Source organism: Notamacropus eugenii, chromosome 7, assembly GCF_028372415.1.
Source record: "Notamacropus eugenii isolate mMacEug1 chromosome 7, mMacEug1.pri_v2, whole genome shotgun sequence".
Lineage (NCBI taxonomy): Eukaryota > Metazoa > Chordata > Mammalia > Diprotodontia > Macropodidae > Notamacropus > Notamacropus eugenii.
The window spans coordinates 55782578-55803458 of NC_092878.1; the positions used below are offsets into that span (position 1 = coordinate 55782578).

The window sequence follows — 20881 nt, forward strand, 5'->3', positions numbered from 1 at the left end:
CTGTCATTATTGTAAAGCATTTGGAGTATCCTTAGGGTGGGAGTCAAATGAATCAGAGGCATCTGTGTCCTTAATGTTGTTACCACTTTTGTAGGTGTCACAGGACTTTCCGTTTCTCCATCCGAGTGAAACCAGCGTCCTGAATCGACTCTGCCGCCTTGGCACGGACTATATTCGCTTTACAGAGTTCATTGAACGATATACAGGCCATGTGCAGCAGCAGGTGGGTGGTCGGCCCTTGAGGACAGTGGTGATGTTTTTTATACGTCTTGCATTTGGGCTCAGAAGAGTGCCAAGTATCGGTAGTATTAATAGTAACATTAATAACAGTGTTACGAATAATATTAATGACAGGAACATTTATAGAGTCACTGAATTTGAGAATTAAATAGCCCAAACTCTTACTACAAGCAGTCCTTGAAGACTTCTAATGGGAGAGAATTCATTACTTCCTGAGGTAACCCATTCCCTGCTTGGATAGGTCTAAGTCAGGGGCGGGGAACCTGCAGCCTCATGGCCACATGTGGCCTTCTAGGTCCTCAGGTACAGTCTGTTGATTGAGTCCAAGTTTTACAGAACAAAGGAGATATGTTCTGTGAAGTTTAGGTTCAGTCAAAGGGCCACTTTTGAGGACCTAGAGGACCACATGTGGCCTTGAGGACACGGGTTCCCCACCCCTGGTAGATGTTAGGAAGTTTTTTCCTGACATTGAGTATAAATTTGCCTCTCTGTGATTTCAACTCCTAGCTTCCTAGAAGCATAACAGATCCATGTGATGAATGAAAGAGAGAGTCCTGTGGAAGATGGAATTCCCCTAAGGTTATTTACAAATGTGTCGTTATTTGAATTGTTTTTCTGTAAGTTCTGGGAGTTTTTGTTCTACAGCATAAGAGTCAGCAGCGTACGATGTGAAGAGTGCTGGGTGGGGATCTGGTTCTGTCACATACTTCCTATGTGACCTTTGAGGAAGTAACAGAACCTCTCTGGTCTCAGAAGAACATCTGTCTATGAGTGGCATTATACACATTAGAAAGAGAGAGAAGGGAGTTGGAGGCTGGTTTTAAATTTAGACTTCTGGCTGGGCTTTTGCTCAAGTTGGAGTTAAAAATATGGGTTCCGCAGATCCAATAGTTCTCAAGGAAGATGGATTTTTTTCAACAGAGGAGGAATTCTGTCCTTTTTCTTTTTTCATCACAAAGTTTTTATTCTTCCTTAAGGCAAAGGGTTAAGAAGGTTCTGGCTTAAAATAAACATGACATCAGTTTTGGAAGGTGGGAATAGGAATTATGACTCACACTGATATAAATATTTACAAAATGCTTTCCTCGCAACATCCTTTTAGGTAGGGAGTATAAATATATTTTTCCCATTTTACAGAGAAGTAAACCCAGGCTCAGAGAAGTGAGGTGACTTTGCTTCAGGCTGTCCACCTAATCGGTCTTGGAACCAGCACTAGAGTTCAGTTTTCCTTTGTCTTAGGACCAGTGCTCCACACTGCACCAAATCTGGACTCAGTCCCCAGTTCTACCTCTTGTGACCTTGGACAGATCACTTAACCTCTCTGAACCTCTTCCTCATCTCTGAAGTGAGAAAGTTGGACTGGATGAACTCCAAGGACCTTTGGTGTTGTCAATCTGTGGTCCAACAATGTTAATGGGCAAACTATTTCCCTCACTCCGTTGTATGTTTCTTCTTACGGAGGTTAATTTGACACAGCTATTCAAACATCAGCAGTACAACTAATAATGACGTAATAACAACAAAAAGGATAGTATTTAAATAATACTTAAAGGATTTTGTAAAGCACTTGACAGATGTACCATTTGGTCCTCACAGCAGCTCTGGGAGGTAGGTGCTGTTAGTATCCTCATTTTACAAAGGAAACTGAGGCAGACAGAGGAAGTTTTACATGTCTAGGGTTCCACAGCTAGGAGGTGTTTTGAAGCCATATTTGAACTCAGGTCTTTGTGACTCCAGGTTCAGCACTTGATCTGCAAGTCCCAATCCTGGAGCTAATTTAATTAGCCTTTGTTTAATCGCAGGATCACCATCTGTCCCAGCAAGGCCAGGGTGGATTACATGGAATTTATTTGCGGGCCTTCTGCACAGGTCTGGACTCCATCCTGCAGCCATATCGTCAAGCACTGCTTGACTTGGAGCAAGAGGTGAGGTAGAGAAGAGGAGAAAGAGGCAGGCAGTAATGCCCCTGAGTCCCCCAGTTTCCTCACTAGACCACATCCTTGGAAAGAAAATGCGGTCCTCCCTCCCCACCATAGCTTGTCTTCCTTTAATTAGGGTTTCAGAATTGGGAAAATGCCTTTAATGAGCATATACCACTATAAGCTCTCCGTATTGTTCATTTAATGATCAAAGTAACTTCTTGCCTCTGTAAGAGGTTCCAGGGTATTCTGTGAACATTTTGCTTTCAGTTTTTAGTGACCTGTATCACTTTAGTGACCCTGTATCACTATCTTCTGTGGGAACCTAAAAGCACTCATTACCACAAGGTCTTTTCTCTCCCTCTCCCCAGCCAGTGTTCTTAGGTCATAGGTTAGAAACTTTTTGAGATGGTGTTTTTCTAATTATGTTTTTTATTGCAGTTCCTTGCTGACCCTCACCTTTCCATATCACATGTCAATTACTCCTTGGACCAGGTATCTTTGTAGATAATGGAATATCTTGGGTTCTTTTTGTCTGTTCTCTCAGTCTTTTAGGTATATTTGACTAATCTAGTATTTTGAAGAGCTCTCCTACTTCCAGATTCGGAATTTGAATCTAAAATTTTACGTTTTGTACATTTAATCTGCTTTATTATATGAGCATTATTTCATGAATTCTGAAGATAAATCGTCTCTTAACATTTGGTACTAAAGTTGTCCATGTTGATGTTATACTGACTATCCTGCCAGCCTCCAAAATAGGTGTTTCTAGCTAAAGATAGGCTGAGAGGAGTAGGCCCTTTTTTTGCCTCTTCTGGCTGGAGTTGATCTCTGTATCTTCATTCAGAAACGCCATCATTTCCAGAGCTTATGTTTATACTCCCTCTCTTACATTTGGAACACGTAAGAGATTACATTAGATTAATTAACTTTTGCTTTGCTTTGTAGTTCCAACTTCTTTTTCCCTCAGTGATGGTTGTTGTTGAACAGATTAAGAGTCAGAAGGTAAGCACTTCTTTTATTCTGGTTAATGATGTACGTAATTCAGTGTGCTTAGTGATTTGCACCACATAGATTTCTTCAAACTGTTGTGTTTGGGGGAACCATGAAATTAGACCTGAGAAGGAAAGGCATCATACATGTTGATCATTGATGGGAGCAAGGAGCTTTTTCCTCAAGGTCATGCTTCAGTATTAAGAGGTCACCATGCCTAAGTCATTCACCTAACTTTGTTAAATGTACTTTTTACTTAGGTTGTTGCTATTATTACTGTCATGGAAAAATTGATTCCAAGTATTCTGGGAGACTGTTGGCTTTTGGGATCTGAGCTAGTAACTCTGAGATCAGCAAGTGCTGAGTAGATTACCTAGTCAAGTTGGGTTGTGAAAAGTACCCTCTGGCTCCCTGAGTCCTTTTCTCTTGAGTTGTTATAAGAACAATCACAGGAAGCAGCCTTGAAAGTAGTATAATTTTTACAAATTCATCCACAGCATTTTAAAAAAATCTGCAGTGAGACAATTGGGTTGCATGTGACACACTCCTGTCCTCTTTCCCTCCTTCTACACACTCCCAACCCCAGAGATATTTAATGAGACCTTTGTAAATGTCACACAGATGCAGAATACATATCAATACTAATGTATATGGGCTCCCTCCCTCTTGCCCCCTTCTCTTTCTCTCCCCCCCCAACTCTGATCTGTCTGTCTGCCTCTCTTACACATACACACTTGTACTTATGCATACACATACACACACACACACACACACACACACACACACACACACACACACACAGAGTAAATAAGTGCCACTTCTTCAGCTAAAAAGCCCAACCAGATAATTTAGGCCAAAGAATTGAATGAAGGGTAGGACTCAGTCCCACATAGAGGTAACCATAGCACAGAGGCAAAAGTATCTAATTTGGCTTCTTTCTTTGATGAATTGGACCAAACAGTTGCCAGCCCTCTACTTCATTTTGTGTTGTGTAGACACATACCCAGCTGTATGCACAGTGAGTTGTTTAAGTGCATCCCCTCCATTCCTGGAAGCCTTGTGTGGGCTTCTTCATGGACCTCTCTACCCCTGCAGCTTCTTTACACTCCCCTGTCCCCCCAAAATGAGAAGAAAAGTACCACCATGAATGGAGTTACGAGCCAGATGAAAATTTTCTCTCCTTTCCCATGTTAGCCTTCTCTGTCTCATTTCAATTGGGAAAGGAGAGTGAAAAATCCAAGAAGAGCTGGTGGTTCACTCACCTTCTTTTCCACGATGGGCCTAGGGATGCTGTGGGCTGAAGTTCAGCAGAAATAGAAAAGATTTGCACATTTTACTAGACTTCACTCTGCACAATTGGAAATGTGCTACATCCATGTTATCCTTTCTGACTACAGAAGCAAAGATAAAAACTCTCTCCTTAAAGAAGCTGATGGGGGGGCTGGTAGTTTTTACTTCTGAATTAACATATTCATTCTTGGCTGATGAATCTAGAACCTGTAATCTAAACATTTAAACATTCTTATGCAGTATCTTTGTGGAGAAGTTCTACTTTCTTCTTCCAGAACAAGCTAATAGGCATATCCCCAAGTAGATCTGGCTCAGGAGGAGATTGACTGACCCATTCAGTCACTTTTAGGAAACCCAATGGAATATGTAGCTAGTAGCACCTGCAAATATGGGGATCCAGGAAGGCTTCTTGCAGAAGGGGGGACTGTAGCTGAGACTTGAAGGATCCAGGAAAACTAGGAGGCAGAGGTGAGGAGGAAAGATTTCCAGGCATGAGTGATAGCTGGGGAAAATGCCTGAAGTCCAGTGACAGAATGTCAGCAATGAGGCCACTGTCACTGGATCAGTGTGTGCGTGTGTGTTTGTGTGTGTATTGGGGGAGTGAGATGAGGGAGTCACTGTTGATGTGTAAGAGGTAGGAAAGGACAAAGTTATGGAAGTGCCACTGGAATTGATTCAGTAGGTCCCTCCTGGACCAATCACAACTGAATGTACAATTTAAACTGTGCAGCAGGCACTGTATAATTTTTAGAAGTTTATCTTTTCCACAGATTCATGGGTGTCAGATCTTGGAAACAGTATACAAATACAGCTATGGGGGACTGCCTCCTGTACGCAGTGCGCTAGAAAAGTAAGTCACAAAAACTTAAATAAGATTGACACAGTTCATCAAGACCATTTTATTTGCATATGATCTAAAACTTCTCCAAAATAGTTAGTAATAGATGGGACTGAAAAGCTAACACTGAGCAGATAGGTCTATATGATCAAAGTAGGAGAGGCCAGGATGCCAGCCAATAAAGAATCCAGGATGGTACTACATAAAAGAGAATGAATTAGTGTGGATGACTTTAAGGTCCCTCTGATTGTCAGATCCCATCATCCTTAGGGTGTTACCATTATATATGCTGGGTTTTGCTTGGCTATATTTGAGTATATCTTTTAAAGTAATTGCTATTTTCAGTCAGTAAGTCAACCGGCATTTTATTAAATGTTTACTATTTGCCAGGCTCTTTGCTAAGCCTGAAAATACAAAGAAAGGTAAAAATACTGTCCCTCCTCTCAAGTATCTTATTTTCCTAATGGGAGAAACAACTTTTAAACTATTTACATATAAGATATTGTTTATATGGAGTAGTTGAAAAGTAATTTCAGATCAGCCACTGGTATTGGGGAGGGACCAGGAAAGGCCTCCAGTAGATGGTGGGATTTGAGCTGAGTCCTGAAGTAAGCCAAGGGAGCCAACATGTGGAGAGTAGAAGGAAAAACCTCCCAGGCAGTGGGACAGCCTGTAACAAAGCATGGAGTTAGGAGAAGGCAGGAGCTGCTGGATTGTAAAGTATATGGAGAGAAGTAGAGGATAAGAAGACCGGAAAGGTAAGAAGGGGGCTAAGCAGAGAATTTTCTGTTTGATGCTGGCGGTGGTAGGGAACCAGCTCATATTGCCCATTTTTATCTTACCTTCTTTAAAACTTGAAGTTAAGCTTCTGTCCTGGGTGGAAAGACTGGACTCTGATCTCCAAGTTTCCTTCTAATTCTAATATTTGGTTACTGCACAAGAACATCTTGGAAATACTTGAGCTAGTTCTGGAGAGGGTGCTTGATCTTCTCTTTTCATGTATTTTTGTAATGCTCCATTTCTAATTGAGTCATCCTCCCTTACCACATCCATTCCCTTCCTTTTTGGTGAAACAAGAGAAAAGGAGCAAACTGCTTTTGCTGGCAGAGAAACAGACTTCTCTGAGCTCATCTCATTGTGTTTTAGCAGGAATTTTCAGCTCTGAAACTCTTACGCAGGGTGAGAATAAACAATATGGAAAAGAAACTGTCAAAATAGCTGAAGGACATTTTAAACTTAATATGGGAACTTTAATTATAAGAAATTTAATGACTAATTCCAAAAAGATAGGAATAAAAATGGAATGATTATTTTTAGTGTAATGGACAGTTTCCCTTCTGACTCACCAAATTCTTACTCAGATCTTGGCCAGTACCCTCTAGTGACGTCCCAGAATGGCCTGGGTGTTTGTGCCCAGCAAGGGCTTTTATGGCATTGGTTTTTCTCTCCCTTTCTCCACTCAGGATCTTGGCAGTGTGCCATGGGGTCATGTACAAGCAGCTTTCTGCCTGGATGCTACATGGCCTCCTCTTGGACCAACACGAAGAGTTCTTTATTAAACAGGGCCCATCTTCTGGCCTTGTCTCTACTCAACTGGAGGAGGAGGAGGAAGACCTGGGCATTGGAGGCCTGACAGGGAAGCAGTTACGAGAACTTCAGGACCTGGTGAGGATTTGAAGGGAAAGGCAGTACATTCCACCAGATAGTGACCCCTTCGCCCTCTCACATGAGCTTGCACTGAGCCTGCCACCTCGGTGCCATCTGCGCCACTTCCTTCAGCCTGTCCCTCCTGATATTTGCCTTTGTCTGAATGAGGTTTGCAGGATGCATGGGAAAGAGCGCTGAAGAGTACAACCCCCACCTCCTTTGCTTGTTTGTCTAGGTCCAGACTTAACCTCCCTGGGGCCTATTTTCCTCGTCTCTAAAATGAGATTGGACTTGATCCAGTTCCAGACCCGTGAGTCTATGATAATCCATTAGGCTGGGCAGTTGTGAGGCCTTCTTCATACCATACTAATACCATACTTAGGAAGTGGACAGCTCCTTAAGTTGTGTCTCTCTGGCAGCTTTTTGATGCAGCTCAAGGTCTTAATTAGGATTCACAAAAACCTATATAGATGCCAGTGTATTACATAAGAATCATAAATTCTTGGAACTGAGCATAATAGGATTTTTTTTTTTAGGACTTCACAGGTCTAGTCCAACCTACTCATTTTACAGAGGAAGGAACTAAGGCTCAGAGCAGTTGAATGATTTAGCTAGAGTCCTGTAACTAGTTAATGGCAATGCTAGAACTAGAACGTTCATGTGTTGTGCCTCTCCTGCCTGCTAGCCACCAGGCTAGACTACCTCCTTGCAAGCACAGTACATGCCTGGCAGGTGGGAGTTGTACATCCCTGGGTTTAAAGTCCCTATTGCCCAATATATTAACTATGGAATATAAAGGATGGAGATAGATAGAGTTACTGCATACTTTCTTGTTTCCTTTGTCACTCTGTATCTCCTCACCCAGCGCCTGATTGAGGAAGAGAACATGCTGGCCCCATCCCTGAAGCAGTTTTCCCTTCGGGTGGAAATACTTCCTTCCTATATTCCAGTGAGAGTCGCTGAAAAAATCCTGTTTGTAGGAGAGTCTGTACAGATGTTTGAGAATCAGAATGTGAATCTGACCAGAAAAGGTAGGAAGTCCTGTCCTAACATCTCATCCCCAAGAGCTGGTCAAGAGCAGCTTTTATTGCCCATTGCCTCATGAGCCAAGGCAGTGGTCAGTGTAGTACATCATATTTTGAAATAAATCTTGTAAGAGGGCACCATGATGCTTCTTGTCAGAAATCTTCAAAGCAAGGGAAGTGGCACCCAGTGGTTAAGAGCAAAAATTATTGCCCTGTATTTACTAGACCCTGGTTAGTTAGATTGTCTATAGTAACAAATGAAAGAATCAGAGCGTTGTTGATAGCATAGCTCCGAGGGTCTCTCCTCCTACTGTCCATGATACACAGGATCTATTTTAAAGAATCAAGAAGACACCTTTGCTGCCGAACTGCATCGCCTCAAGCAGCAGCCTCTTTTCAGCCTTGTGGATTTTGAGCTGGTGGTGGACCGGATACGCAGCACTGTTGCTGAGGTTTGCCTTTTAAGTGTCTGATCCAGCATATGTTTTCTGAGGGGGTGGATTGACCTGGAAAGATAGAGAGTGGAGCACAGCAGCTGCTTCTTCTAGCTGGCACTAGAGACCAGGGTGAAGAAATGATTCCTCAGGCCAGACGCTTTCTCCGTCTTTGGGTTTTAGGAATGCTGCCATAGTAAGTGTCCTTCCCTCTTACTGAGCTCAGTCTCTTATGGGACATGGAATGCCTTGCTAGCTGCCTGACGGTGACAGAGACACAATCCACTCAGCATCTCGCGTCACAACGTTTTCTTTAGTTGAAGGAATAGATGAGATCTTTGTTTCACTTTGTGTGTGTATTTCTGCTCCACGGGAGCTTGGGACCAGATTGGGTTTTCCACTAAAGAACAAAAGGACGAAGGGCTAAGCTCTCTTGCTGCTGCCGTCTGTACAGGGTCTAGTAGCAGGTTTTCAGAAGGGTTTTTTGTAGACAGTTTATTGTCATGATCATATGAGTAGTATTCTTTCCTGAGTCATTCAGTGGAATATAGAGCAGCTTTTTAAATAAAGAATCCTCCTTTGTAATGGTGTTCTCAAAATGGGATTTCACTGATGTTCTTGTTTCCTCAGCATCTATGGAAACTTATGGTGGAGGAGTCAGATTTATTAGGCCAACTAAAGGTAATAGTTTCATTTATTTTTCTTTATTGTTAAAATGTAACTAACAGGAAATGACCTTTGCCTTCCCTAACTCTATTGATTTGGGGAAAAAAACCTATCCCTGGATTCTTAGGATGACCTTGTATACTCTTCCCCAAAATGAGCAGCCCATTGCTGGGTGTCATCTGAAGGAATAATTCCTTCCAGGATTTGCTTCTGTAAATACAAACATGATTGTAGAGATATACCATACTGTAGGACAAAGAGATAGACATAAGTTTTCTTGTAATTTTATCATTTGTGTTGCCACCAAGTAAAGATATCAAATATACTGTAATCTTCCTGGCTTAACAGCACCACTAAAATTTCTCTTCTTGATATGCCTGTTTAGAGGGGCAGAATCTCACATCCATCTGTTGGGGACAGGAAGGAAATGACACTGTGTTCATTGGTATGGGGAATTCCCAAGGAAAAACATTCTATCAGTGTATATCAGTACCTTCTCTGCAACTCCTTGTTTTAGAGAATTTATGTGGAGGTTGAGTGATTTGCCCAGGGTCATACAACCAAGATCTATCCCAAAAGGGACTTGGACCCAGGTCTTCTTGACTCTGAGGTTGGCTCTTTATCCACTGTACCACGCTGCCTCCAAATCCATGTGTTAGTTGGGTCCTAATTAAGGAGACAGCTCTGCACTGTTTCTAGTTTAAAAGCCTTTCTACAGTCTGGGAACCTACTTTGCCAGTGTTACTTCATACTATTCCCTTTCATGAGCTCTGTGTTCTGACCATTATGAGAACTAACTGTTCCCAAATGCTTCGTCTCCAGCCTCTTTCTTCTCACATGAGCCATCCCCCCCATGTCTGGAATGCATTCCTTTGTCATCTCTGCTTTGCAAAAGTCCTCGTCTTCTTCCTTCAAGGCTTAACTTGGGTTCCACTTCCTCAGGGAAGCCTTCGCTTATCTCCCCAGTTTTTAGTGCTTTCTGCTCTAATTTATCTTTAGTTTTACTTATTTAGGTAAATATTCCATCTCCCAAGTAGACTATAAGCCACTCAACAGTAGGGGTAATTTAATTTTCTTCTGTGTGTTCCTCTCTCCTTGGACAGTGCCTTATACATAATAGGAGCTTTGTGAATGCTTTAATTGGATTGAATTCAATTCCTTGGATAGCGAAGAATTCCTAAGACTTGTGTGATTGTTGACTTGTATACTGACATTCTTTTTCAAAGATCATTAAAGACTTTTACCTGCTGGGACGAGGAGAACTGTTCCAGGCCTTCATTGACACAGCCCAGCATATGTTAAAGACACCGCCCACTGCAGTAACTGAGCATGGTAAGTACTCAACAGAAGAGTGAATGACTAAGTTACTTTCCTTGAGAGAAGAGCCCAACTCTCAGCTTCTTCATTGAGGGCTTGAGGGGCAGCCTCCTTACCTTCTGTTGCTGCCTAGGGAAGCCATTTCAGTGGGCCTGGATAGCTTCCATCACACTGCAGTCATCTCCTGGGACAAGCAGCCACATAACCAATGATATCTGTATGAAATGGTGTGGTCTGGACCCCAAAGTCAAATAGTGTTTGTTCCTGACGGTCAGGCAGGGTTGGATGGGAGAACATTTCTTCCAGGCTTCATCATATAGCCAGGTGCTATTATTTGCTCCTTGTTCTTTCTCTCTGCCAGATGTTAATGTGGCCTTCCAGCAGTCTGCCCACAAGGTGCTGTTAGATGATGACAACCTCCTCCCTCTGCTTCACCTGACAATTGAGTACCATGGAAAGGAACATAAGGGTATTAATTCCCTTTCTCTCTCCTTCGCATATCATTGTTCCTCCCTTTTTTCCTGATGCTGCTTCCTTCTCTGAAGACGCTTATATGGTTTTCATCTTAGAGTTATCTACCTTTAGCACTCAGGGGGTCCTAAGAAATCTTCTAGTTCAGCCTCTTCATTTTAAAGATTAAGAAACAGGGATACAGGGTGGTTACGCGACTTACCGAGACTCATGAGTGGCACAGCCAGGATTGGAATCCAGACCACTTCATTAGCAGCCAAGGGTTTTTTCATTATGCCATGCGTCAGTTCTTGTCTTATTCCAGCTGCCTCTGTCTCTAAAGACAACAAAATAATCTCTAAGATCTACCAAAAAACCTGCCTACACATTGTTTCCTTGCCCTCTGCCCACTATGTTTTCCTCCTTGTGTCTTAGACATCCCCCTGGTTTTTTCTCTCATGTTATTCATGTGCATTCTTCTTTCAACAAAACAAGTTGTCTGTCTTAATTAGACTGAAGTTTCTTCATTTTCTTTTTCTTTTTTTTTTTTTGCCTTAGATGTTACTCAAGCACGAGAAGCACCTTCTCGGGACACCTCTCCCCGAGAAGCCCCTGCGTCAGGCTGGGCAGCCCTAGGTCTTTCCTACAAAGTGCAGTGGCCTCTGCACATTCTCTTCACTGCTGCTGTCCTGGAGAAGTAGGTTTACAAGACCTCTGTGAGCTTTTTGCTAGCAAACACTAACTATGGCAGGGAAGATAGAGGCCCTCTGACCAGTTGTTAGTAATCTGCAGGCCCAGGAGATACAACTTCAAGAATCCATCCATCTCCACCCCAGTCTATTTAACCTGCAGATGCTGACCTAAAACTGTTTAGAGAACTTCTGGTAAAAGAGCCCTTGGGGAAGTAGTATGGTTTAGTAGAAATAGCATTCACCTTGGAATCACTAAACCTGAGTGTGAATCCTGGCTGTGCCATTGGCTACCTCTGTGTTGATGGGCAAGTCATGTAAAGCCCCCAGGCCTTAGTGTCCTCATCTGTTGAATGAGGGGGTTGGATTCAATGACCTCCAAACTCCTAGGTCTTCCTCATATGCCATGTTGCTTCTGTTTTTGAAATTAATTTGAGGTGGCAGTGATCGGCATAATAAGCTTGATGCTGGATGTGTCCTTGAGCCCTTTGAAGAAGGCAGGTTTCAACAGGGATTATTTTAGAATTGAAGGAAATTAGGTTTCTTATTTTTCTGTGTAAACTCATGCCAAGATGAGAGGTCACATAGTTCCAGTTCCCCTAGGAATCAACTCTTCTTCCAAGTGCTTGTCTTCAGTATGTGTCCTCTGACATTTCTCCCATGTCAGCAGCTGTCACGACCTAGGGAGGAATAAAAAGTTTAGAATCACAGACTCTAGAATTGGAAGGGACCATACAAGTTATGTAGTACAGCCTCACTCCCAGGGCAGTTCTTTCTTTCTCTGAAAGAGTAATTCAACCACCATTTGGATATTTGTGGAGATAGGAAACTCATTCCTTTTCAAAGAACGTTGTATCACTCTCAGACAGCTAACCATTACATAACATTAAGAGTTCATCATGCACATGGCACAATCCTGAGCCCTAAGAGATTGTGGAAAAAACATGCCTGCCTTTGAGGGGTTTACATTCCCCAAAGGCTGGTCACCTGTTGTTTCTCATGACCTCTGTATAGTTCAGTGAACTCTGTAAGGCAGGTGTTGTTTGGCATGACTTGCAAAGTAAAGGTAGAAGGAGCAGAGGCTGTTTGGAATGCTGGGCCTCCCATGAGTGAAATGGAAAGTCCTGGGACAGAAACATGCATTGGGCTGAGCCTCAGGAGAAAGGAACAAGGACTTTGCCTCCAGTAGAGAGGGCCCTTCTCTGGCTAGCTTCAAATCCTTTCTTTTTGAAAATGGGAAAGAAAAAGGGAGGAAGAGGAGGAATCTGGGACTTGACTGAGGGGAAAGGGGAGGTAGCTGGGAATGGAAGAGTCTAGCTTCACGGTGGTTGTTTTGGACCCAGGTACAATGTTGTCTTCAAGTACTTGCTCAGCGTACGACGAGTGCAGGCAGAACTGCAGCACTGCTGGGCTCTCCAAATGCAGCGCAAGCATCTCAAGTCTAACCAGAGCGATGCCATTAAATGGCGCCTACGGAACCACATGGCCTTCTTGGTGGATAATCTTCAGTATTATCTCCAGGTCTGTGCTGAAAGTTGAATGGTACATGGGAGATGAAGAAAGGGCAGGAGAAAGGTCTTGCAGGGATGTTTTATTCTTGCCCTGGGGGAACGCTCATGAGAGAAAAAAATTGGCCGTGGTTTTTAGGATTGCTATGTGGAATGGTATTGATGAGGCATAAGAAGCCCCAGAAGCACTAACAATCTCATATGAGCAGCACCACTAAGGCACTTATTAAGTTCTTGTGGATAGGATGACATTGGCATCACCCTAAAATCCTGCTCTGTTTTGTTGTGACAGGAAGCTGACCCTGAGATTTTTTGCAAGTTGTCAGTAAAGTGCAAGTCCTGACCATATGACCAGCCTCACTAAGTTAGGAAAGGCTTCACATTAGATGGTTGATTGTCAGCTGATGAATTGGTTTGGTCACAGCAATTCACAAAGACTGTCTGCTAAAGTATAGAGTGGTGGCAATATAATTCACTGAAGGAAGCATCCTCGGGATGAAATCTCAGGTCTTTGGCATCACTGAAGTTTTGGCTTTCTGAAGTGTTCCATAAGTCTTTAAATTTTAATAAAATGTAACTGAGTCAGTCAGTATGAACATAAAACATCTGCTTTAATGACAGGAGGCTGGGTTGAACCAGGTTTTCAGCTTTCCCTGCCAGTGTCATGCCACATAACAAGGGCTTTCTTGGTCAATTCAAGAGCACAGGGGAGTTTTCTGTGTTTTATTTTTCAGATGCCTCACTATCCTTTCTATCCTAGAGTGATTGTGTCCCATAAAATACTTTAATTACTTCTAATTCTCCTTCAGGTAGATGTGCTGGAGTCTCAATTCTCCCAGCTCCTCCATCAGATTAACTCCACAAGGGATTTTGAGAGCATCCAGTTGGCTCATGACCACTTCCTGAGCAACTTGCTGGCTCAGTCATTCATCTTGCTGAAACCTGTAAGTGGGGCTCGTTTGGCTTTCTGAAGTTTTTATAGCACTAAATCTTCCCCTTCTTCAGATGCTGATTGAGTTGACAAGACAACAGGCTTCCATTAATCAGATCTTTATTCCCCATTTTTGTTGGTATTTCGCAATATTTATAAATAGGAGACAGCACAGATGATATGTATTCAGGTTTCTGAGATAGATAAGGAACAGAAGAATAGTCTAAGGCAAAGGAAACAGAAACTGCTTTACATTAGCGTGTATGTGTGGTAATGATGAAAAGTAAGAGTGAGTGAAATGCTTGTTCTGCTAAAGATGTCTGTGAACTATTAGGATGGGGGTGGGGAACCTCTGGCCTCCAGGCCACATGTGACCCTCTAGGTCCTCAAGTGTGGCCCTGACTGAGTCCAAGTTTTACAGAGCAAACCCTTTTATTAAGGGGATTTGTTCTGTGTGGTTTGGATTCACTCAAGGACCTAGAGGGCCATATGTGGTCTGGAGGCTGCAGGTTCCCCACCCCTGCATTAGGATCAGCTGCCTGCCTTGGATGGTTTGAGTTCAGTTCTACTTTGGAGAGGGGATGATGGAACTAGAACTTCATCAACAAGTAGTCCTTTAGCACCTGCTCCATTAAGGCTGTATATCAGACAGTCAGGATCCAAACCTCTCAAGGAGATTACAGTGTAATTGGGAAGACAGATTATGCATACAATTGTATTGTTACTATAGCACCAAATAAATGGCACAGCCAGTAAATGCTAGAGTGCTTGGTAAAAATTAGGGCAGTCAGGGTTTCATGGAAGAAGTGGGCCTTAAGTTAGGCCTTGAAGAAAGACTTAGAGAAATGGAAAAATAAAAAGAGGAAAAAAGAAGTGTATTTTGTACATGCCATACAGGGGATATATAGAATGAATAAAGACATTCATGGATTTTCTGTGGCATGTTCAGGAGATAATGACTAGAAATTGGGAATCCCAAAGGGTAAAGTAGTTTTGAGTAACTAAAGATAATGAGTTGTTCAAACATACTGAATTTGAGGTACCATAGGACGTTCCAATTGAAATGAATATATCCAGCAATCAGAGACATAAGCCTGGAGCCCAAGAAGAAAGGTTAGAATTGTAGGCGTGTTCTTGGGAATAGAAGACCCTGAATCCTCTAAGCTGTCATTCCCCATAACATGCCCATTTTCCTTCTTTTACTATTTTTTTTTTTTAATATAGGTGTTCCACTGCCTGAATGAAATCCTAGATCTCTGTCACAGTTTCTGCTCACTGGTCAGCCAGAATCTGGGCCCTCTAGATGAGCGTGGGGCTGCCCAGCTGAGTATTCTAGTGAAGGTAAGTCTGCCAGAATGGAGCTGGACAGGGACAGTCCTGACAGCTAGAGAGTAAGCTGCCATCCTCTTCTGTGGAATTTATTTAAATGAAATTTTGCTTTTTTTCAATTAACCTAAATCTACTTTCTCTCCGTCCCACCTTCACTCATCAATGAAAAAGAAAGTAAAACAAAACTCTTGTAATAAATATGTATAGTCAAACAAAACAAATTTCCTCATTGGATAAGTTTAAAAAAACATTAAAACAAAGAAAAGGAAACTATAAACTGATATGTCTAATGAAAACGATACAAAATGTTTCAATGAAATATTTACAGGTAGACTTCAGCAACATAGCACAGACATGTCAGTATGACCACGTTGGATTTATAGCAAGAAGGCATTGTTTGTTAGATATTAGTAAAACTATAAACCTAACTGACCATGTTAATCATAATGGCAAAAATCATGATTTTATGAGATGTAGAAAAGCGTTTGACAAGATACAACACCCATTCCTGTTTGAAAAAGACTAGGAACTAGCACAGGAATAAACGTATTTTCCTTAATTTGAAAAGTAGTATTTATCTATAACCAAAGCCAGCATTATATGTAATGATAAACTTATAAGTCTTTGAATCAGATTAAGGGTAAAGTAAGGATGTCCATTATCACGACCACAATTTGATAGAATGTTGGAAATGCTAGCTAGAGCAGTAAGACATGAAAGAGAAACTGAGGCAATAAGCATGGACAGAAGAAACACAGTTACACTTTTTGCATATGATGTAATGGTTTACATAGAAAGCTCGAGAGAGTTAACTGAAGAATTAATTCAAACAACTTCAGCAAATTTACAAGATATAAAATAAACCCACAGAAATCATTAGCATTTCTGCATATTACCAACATAACTCAGGAGGAAGAGGTAAAAAGAGAAATTCTTTTTAAATAACTACAGAATGTGTAAAATACTTGAGAATCTACCTGCTAAGGTCATCACAAGAACTGTATGAATACAACTACAGAACACTCGTAACATTAAGACAAATCTGAATAATTGGAGAATATTCATTGCTCATGAGTAGGCTGAGCCAACATAATAAAAATGACTGCTGCCTAAATTAATTTACTTCTTTGGTGCCATTCAAATCAAACTATCCAAGGATTACTTTATAGAGCTAAGAAAAATAATAAAATTTATCTGAAAGAATAAAAGACTAAAAACCTCAAGGGAAATAGTGATAAAAAGAGGGAAGGAAGCAGGCCTGCAGTACCAGATGTTAAACTATACTACAAAACAGTCATCAAAATTATTTGGTACTTGTTATGAAATAGGCTGATCAGGAAAACATATTAGGTATATAATATATAGAAGCAAATGAGCCCAGTAGCTTAGTATTTGATAAACCCAAAGATCCCAGGTGTTAGGGTAAGAACTTGCTATTTGACAAAAACTTGGGAAAACTGGAAAGCAGTCTAGCAGAAACTAGTAAATAGTTTAAACATCTCATACCGTATACCAAGGTACTAGCCAAATGGGTATGTGTCTTAGACATAAGGGGTAACATCATAAATAGATTTTAAAAGCAAGGAAGAAATGACCTGTAAGATATTTGGAGAGGGGAAGAATTCATGCCCAAACAAAGAACAGAGAGGATCATAGGACAGTTTTGATTGTGCACAAAACCAGTGCAGCTAAAGTTGAAAGAGAAGCAAAAATGGAAAAATATTTACAGCAATTTTCTCTGATAATGGACATAGTTCTAAAAATTAAAGGGAAATATTTCAGATTCACAAGAATAAGTCTCCCAGTTGTCAAGTGGTCAAAGGCTATAAACAGGCAGTTTTCAGAGGAAGAAATCCAAGCTCTCAGAAGTCAAATGAAAAAAATGCCTATATCACTAATAATTAGAGAAATACAGATTAAAACAGCTCTGAGGTTCCACTTCATGTTCCTCAGTTTGGCAAAAGTGACAAAAAAGGAATATGGCAACTGCTGGAAAATATATAGGAAAATAGGCACATTAATGCATCATGTCAGTAGAGCTGTACTTGGTCTAGCCATTCTGGAAAGCAATTGGGAGCTGTGCCCCAAAAGTTAGTAGTTTTCCCTAACCTTTCCCTTCCCTCCCTCCTGAATATATCATACTTCCCCCCCTCTTTCCATTCTTTTAAGATCACCAAGACATCAGCAAAACCACTCCCAGGCTTTGCCTAATTAGATTTCATATGACTCCTGGTGATGATAGGATTCAGGTGACATATCATCTCCCCATGTTTGCATGTAAGCAATTACACTTGTCTAGGCCTTTTTCATTGTTCATTTTTGTTTACCTTTTTATTTTTCTCTTAACTCCTGTGTTTGAACTTCAGAGTTTCTACCAAGCATTCATTAGGAATGCTTGAAAGTCCTCTGTTTCATTAAAAGTCAATTTTTAGTCCTGAGTATGATACTCAGTTTTACTGATGTTATTTTTGGCCCTAACCTTAAGTCTTTGGCTTTCTGAAATACTGTATTCCAAGTTCTCCATTCCTTATACTGATGGCTGCTAAATCACGTATGCTTCCAACTGTGGCTCTTTGATATTTAGATTCTTTCTTTTTGGCAACTTGGAGCATTTTTTCTTTGACCCAGAAGCTCTGGATTTTGGCTATGATGTTCCTGGGAATTTTAGTTTGGGAGTTTCTTTCTGGACGTGATTGGTCGATTCTTTCCGTTTCTGCTTTGCTCTCTAAGTTCCAAGAGATATAAGCAGTTTTCTTTTACGAGTTCTTGAAGTAAGATGTCTAGGCTCTTATTTTTGTCCATGGGCTTCAGATAGTTCAATGATTCTTAAATTTTTTTTCTCCTGATGAGGTTCCCAGTTCAGTTGTTTCTGCTGTGAGATTCCTTGCATTTTCTTCTATTTTTTCCAGCCTTTTTGACTTTTAATATTTTTTGATGCCTCATAGAATCATTGGCTTCTTTTTGGTCCATTCTAATTTCAGGAAGTTTGTTGCTTGAGCAAGGATCTGCACCTTTTGTGCCAAGCTGTTCATTCCTTTTTCAGTTTGTTCATCCATAGTTCTTGTTTCCTTTCCATTTTTTTCCTCACATGCTCTCACTTAATTTACAAAAATGCTTTTCATCTCTTTTTTTAAAAACTCTTGCTTTGTCTCTTCCAACAATTACAAGAGAGTTTGTGCCCAAGGTGTATTTTTCTTCTAGGCTTTGCTTTTAGATATTTTGGAGTAACCTTTACATGGAGGCTTGTCTGGAGCTTCCCTGCCACCATAATAGTTACTTCCTAACTTCAAACTTGATGTTAGGCATGGGCCCTCCACACTTCTGGAGGGAAGGTCTAGGCAGATCCTGTGGCTGCTTTCTTGGAGTATTGAACGTTGTAATTTGGGGTGTCCCCAAAGTGGTCTGATCCTGAGCAAAGTCTGATCACTGCCTCTTGATCTGAGCTCTACAAGATCCTGCCCTGGGTTTGGATCTGAGCAGCAGTAGGCTGGACTTTACCCTACCAGCTACCTGGAAAGCTGCCAGTTCAGAGTGATGGAGTTGTCAGCTCCCCTTTGGTCTAGAATTCCCACGAGGGTTATTCTTCTACAGGTGATCACACTGGGCTAGAAGCTGGCACCCCATTCTGGGACCCACATCATTACTACTTCTGTACTCTCTGGTTTAGGATTACCACCCCCTGGGACAGGTTTCCTTCTCAGTCTGCCAAGAATCTGTGACCCAGCATTGGGTAGTGGCTACCAAAAGTGCCAGTTAACACCTGTTCCTGCTTTCTGTATGCAGTGCCCTAATATGGGTCTGGGGTTTCCTCTTGCCTTAGTACACAGTGTCTCCCTAAGAGCTGCAGTATTTCATGCCTGGGGTGCTCTGTACCAGACTTCATCCCCAGTATTCGCAGACCTCTCCATCTTTCTCCCTAGAATGACTTGGAGTGGACAAATGACTCAGTGTTACTTTTCCTAGATTTACCCATCAAGATTCAGTCTGGTGAGTTTTCTAAATTTGTTTGGAGTAATTTGGTTTTTTAGGGGATGGAGCTTGTTGTACTGCTTCATGCTACTCTGCCCTCTTGGCTTCCTCCCAGAAACAGCTTAAAATTCTACATGTCTAAAACTGAATTCATTAACTTTCCCCAAAAAAGCTATCCTCTTCTGAACTTTCCTGTTACTGCTGAGGATAACACCAGACCTAGATCTCATCCTCAAGTCCTCACTCTCTTTTACTCCCCATATCCAATCTGTTCCTATGTCCTGTTGATTTTACATCAAAACATGTCCTATATCCCTCTCTTCTGACACTGCACCTAATGCTCTAGTACCTGCCCTTATTACCTCATTCCTTTTCTATTGAAATAGCCTACTGGTTGATCTCCCTGCCTCTAGGCTCTCCCCACTCCAGTCCACCTTCCTTCCATTCGTCTCCCAAATTAATCTTCTTAAAAGTGCAGATTTCTCCATGTCAACTTCCTACTCAGTAAATGTCAATGGCTCCCTATAACCCCCGGGATCCAGTATAAAACCCTGTTTGGCATTCAAAGCCCTCCATACCCAGCCCTCTGCTGCCTTTCTACCACGTACTCTGTGATCCAGTGTCACTGGCCTCCTTACTCCTCCTCCCACATGATTTTCTGTCTCCAAACTGCAGGCCTTGTCATTGCCCCCTATGCTTGGAATTCTCTTTCTGGTCATTTCCATTTCCTGGCTTCAAGATCCAGCTGAAACATTGCCTTCTCCAGGAAGTCTTTCTTGATCCCCTTCACTGGGAGGCCTTCCTTCTCTGGAGAATTTCAGATCTACCACGTGTCCAGCTCGTTTGTACAGAGTTGTTTCCTCCTTGAGAACAGAAACTACCTTGTGCCTCTATCCGTATCTGAAGTGCTCAGCACACTCCAGGCACAATAGACGGTTAACAAATCCCTACCGGATAACTGACACTGCCTTCTGGTTCCCAGAGATGGAGGCAGCTTCCTTGACATTGTTTTAATATTTCTTGTCTCATGAAATCGTTCTCTTTTCTTTAGCCCATTCTGATTTTCATGGAGTCTTTTGCATGGGTACGGTTGTTCTTCTTGTTCAAACTATTCGTTCTCTAATTCTGTGTTCCATCCAGTTCTTTTCCTCTACTGCTTTTATGTATAAAGAAAATTGTTTAAGCTTTCAACTTGGCTAACGTGCAACTTTGTTTTGCATTACTAGACATACTTGTAATAGGTTTTGGAGTTTTTTGCTTTCTTACTGGGTTTCGTAAGGAGTGAAGGGAATGTGTGAATTTGGAACCCCCGCAAAAAACAAGAAAAAGTCTTTGTGCATTGAAAAAGTAAGCTCTTGCATCTTCCTTTCTAGGAACTTGTACTCAAGCTGTATTTTTCTTCAAGACTTTGCTTATAGATGTTTTGGAGTCATTTTTTTCTTCTGCGTCTGCTTGACTCACCAATAATTTGTTATGGTGGGATTCTTCTTTCTGTTTGCTCATTTTTCCAGCTTACTTCTCGATTTCAGTCTTTATGTGAAGTCCAGACTGGGCTATATTTGTGTCCTCTTGGGTCTTGATGCTGCGTTTTGGGGGGTATTATTGTTATTCCAAGGTCTCAGGGGAAGTTCAGGCT

The 20881-nt window shown here is 41.6% G+C and overlaps 1 protein-coding gene across 5 annotated transcripts in view; it reads left to right on the plus strand.

The window, feature by feature from the left end:
* LOC140514452 (gamma-tubulin complex component 4-like) overlaps positions 1-20881 on the plus strand; it is a 29027-nt gene that overhangs the window by 5792 nt on the left and 2354 nt on the right. The window contains exons 2-16 of one of the 5 annotated variants that reach the window (XM_072624866.1): positions 95-223; positions 2043-2165; positions 2601-2654; positions 3108-3164; positions 5213-5292; positions 6744-6945; positions 7793-7958; positions 8280-8404; positions 9017-9067; positions 10279-10384; positions 10731-10838; positions 11378-11516; positions 12852-13029; positions 13826-13960; positions 15172-15288. In XM_072624866.1, coding sequence (XP_072480967.1) covers positions 95-223; positions 2043-2165; positions 2601-2654; positions 3108-3164; positions 5213-5292; positions 6744-6945; positions 7793-7958; positions 8280-8404; positions 9017-9067; positions 10279-10384; positions 10731-10838; positions 11378-11516; positions 12852-13029; positions 13826-13960; positions 15172-15288 — 1770 coding nt within the window. The remainder of the gene's footprint in view (positions 1-94; positions 224-2042; positions 2166-2600; positions 2655-3107; positions 3165-5212; positions 5293-6743; positions 6946-7792; positions 7959-8279; positions 8405-9016; positions 9068-10278; positions 10385-10730; positions 10839-11377; positions 11517-12851; positions 13030-13825; positions 13961-15171; positions 15289-20881) is intronic. The other 4 variants (XM_072624868.1, XM_072624870.1, XM_072624869.1 and 1 more) reach the window with 4 other exon arrangements.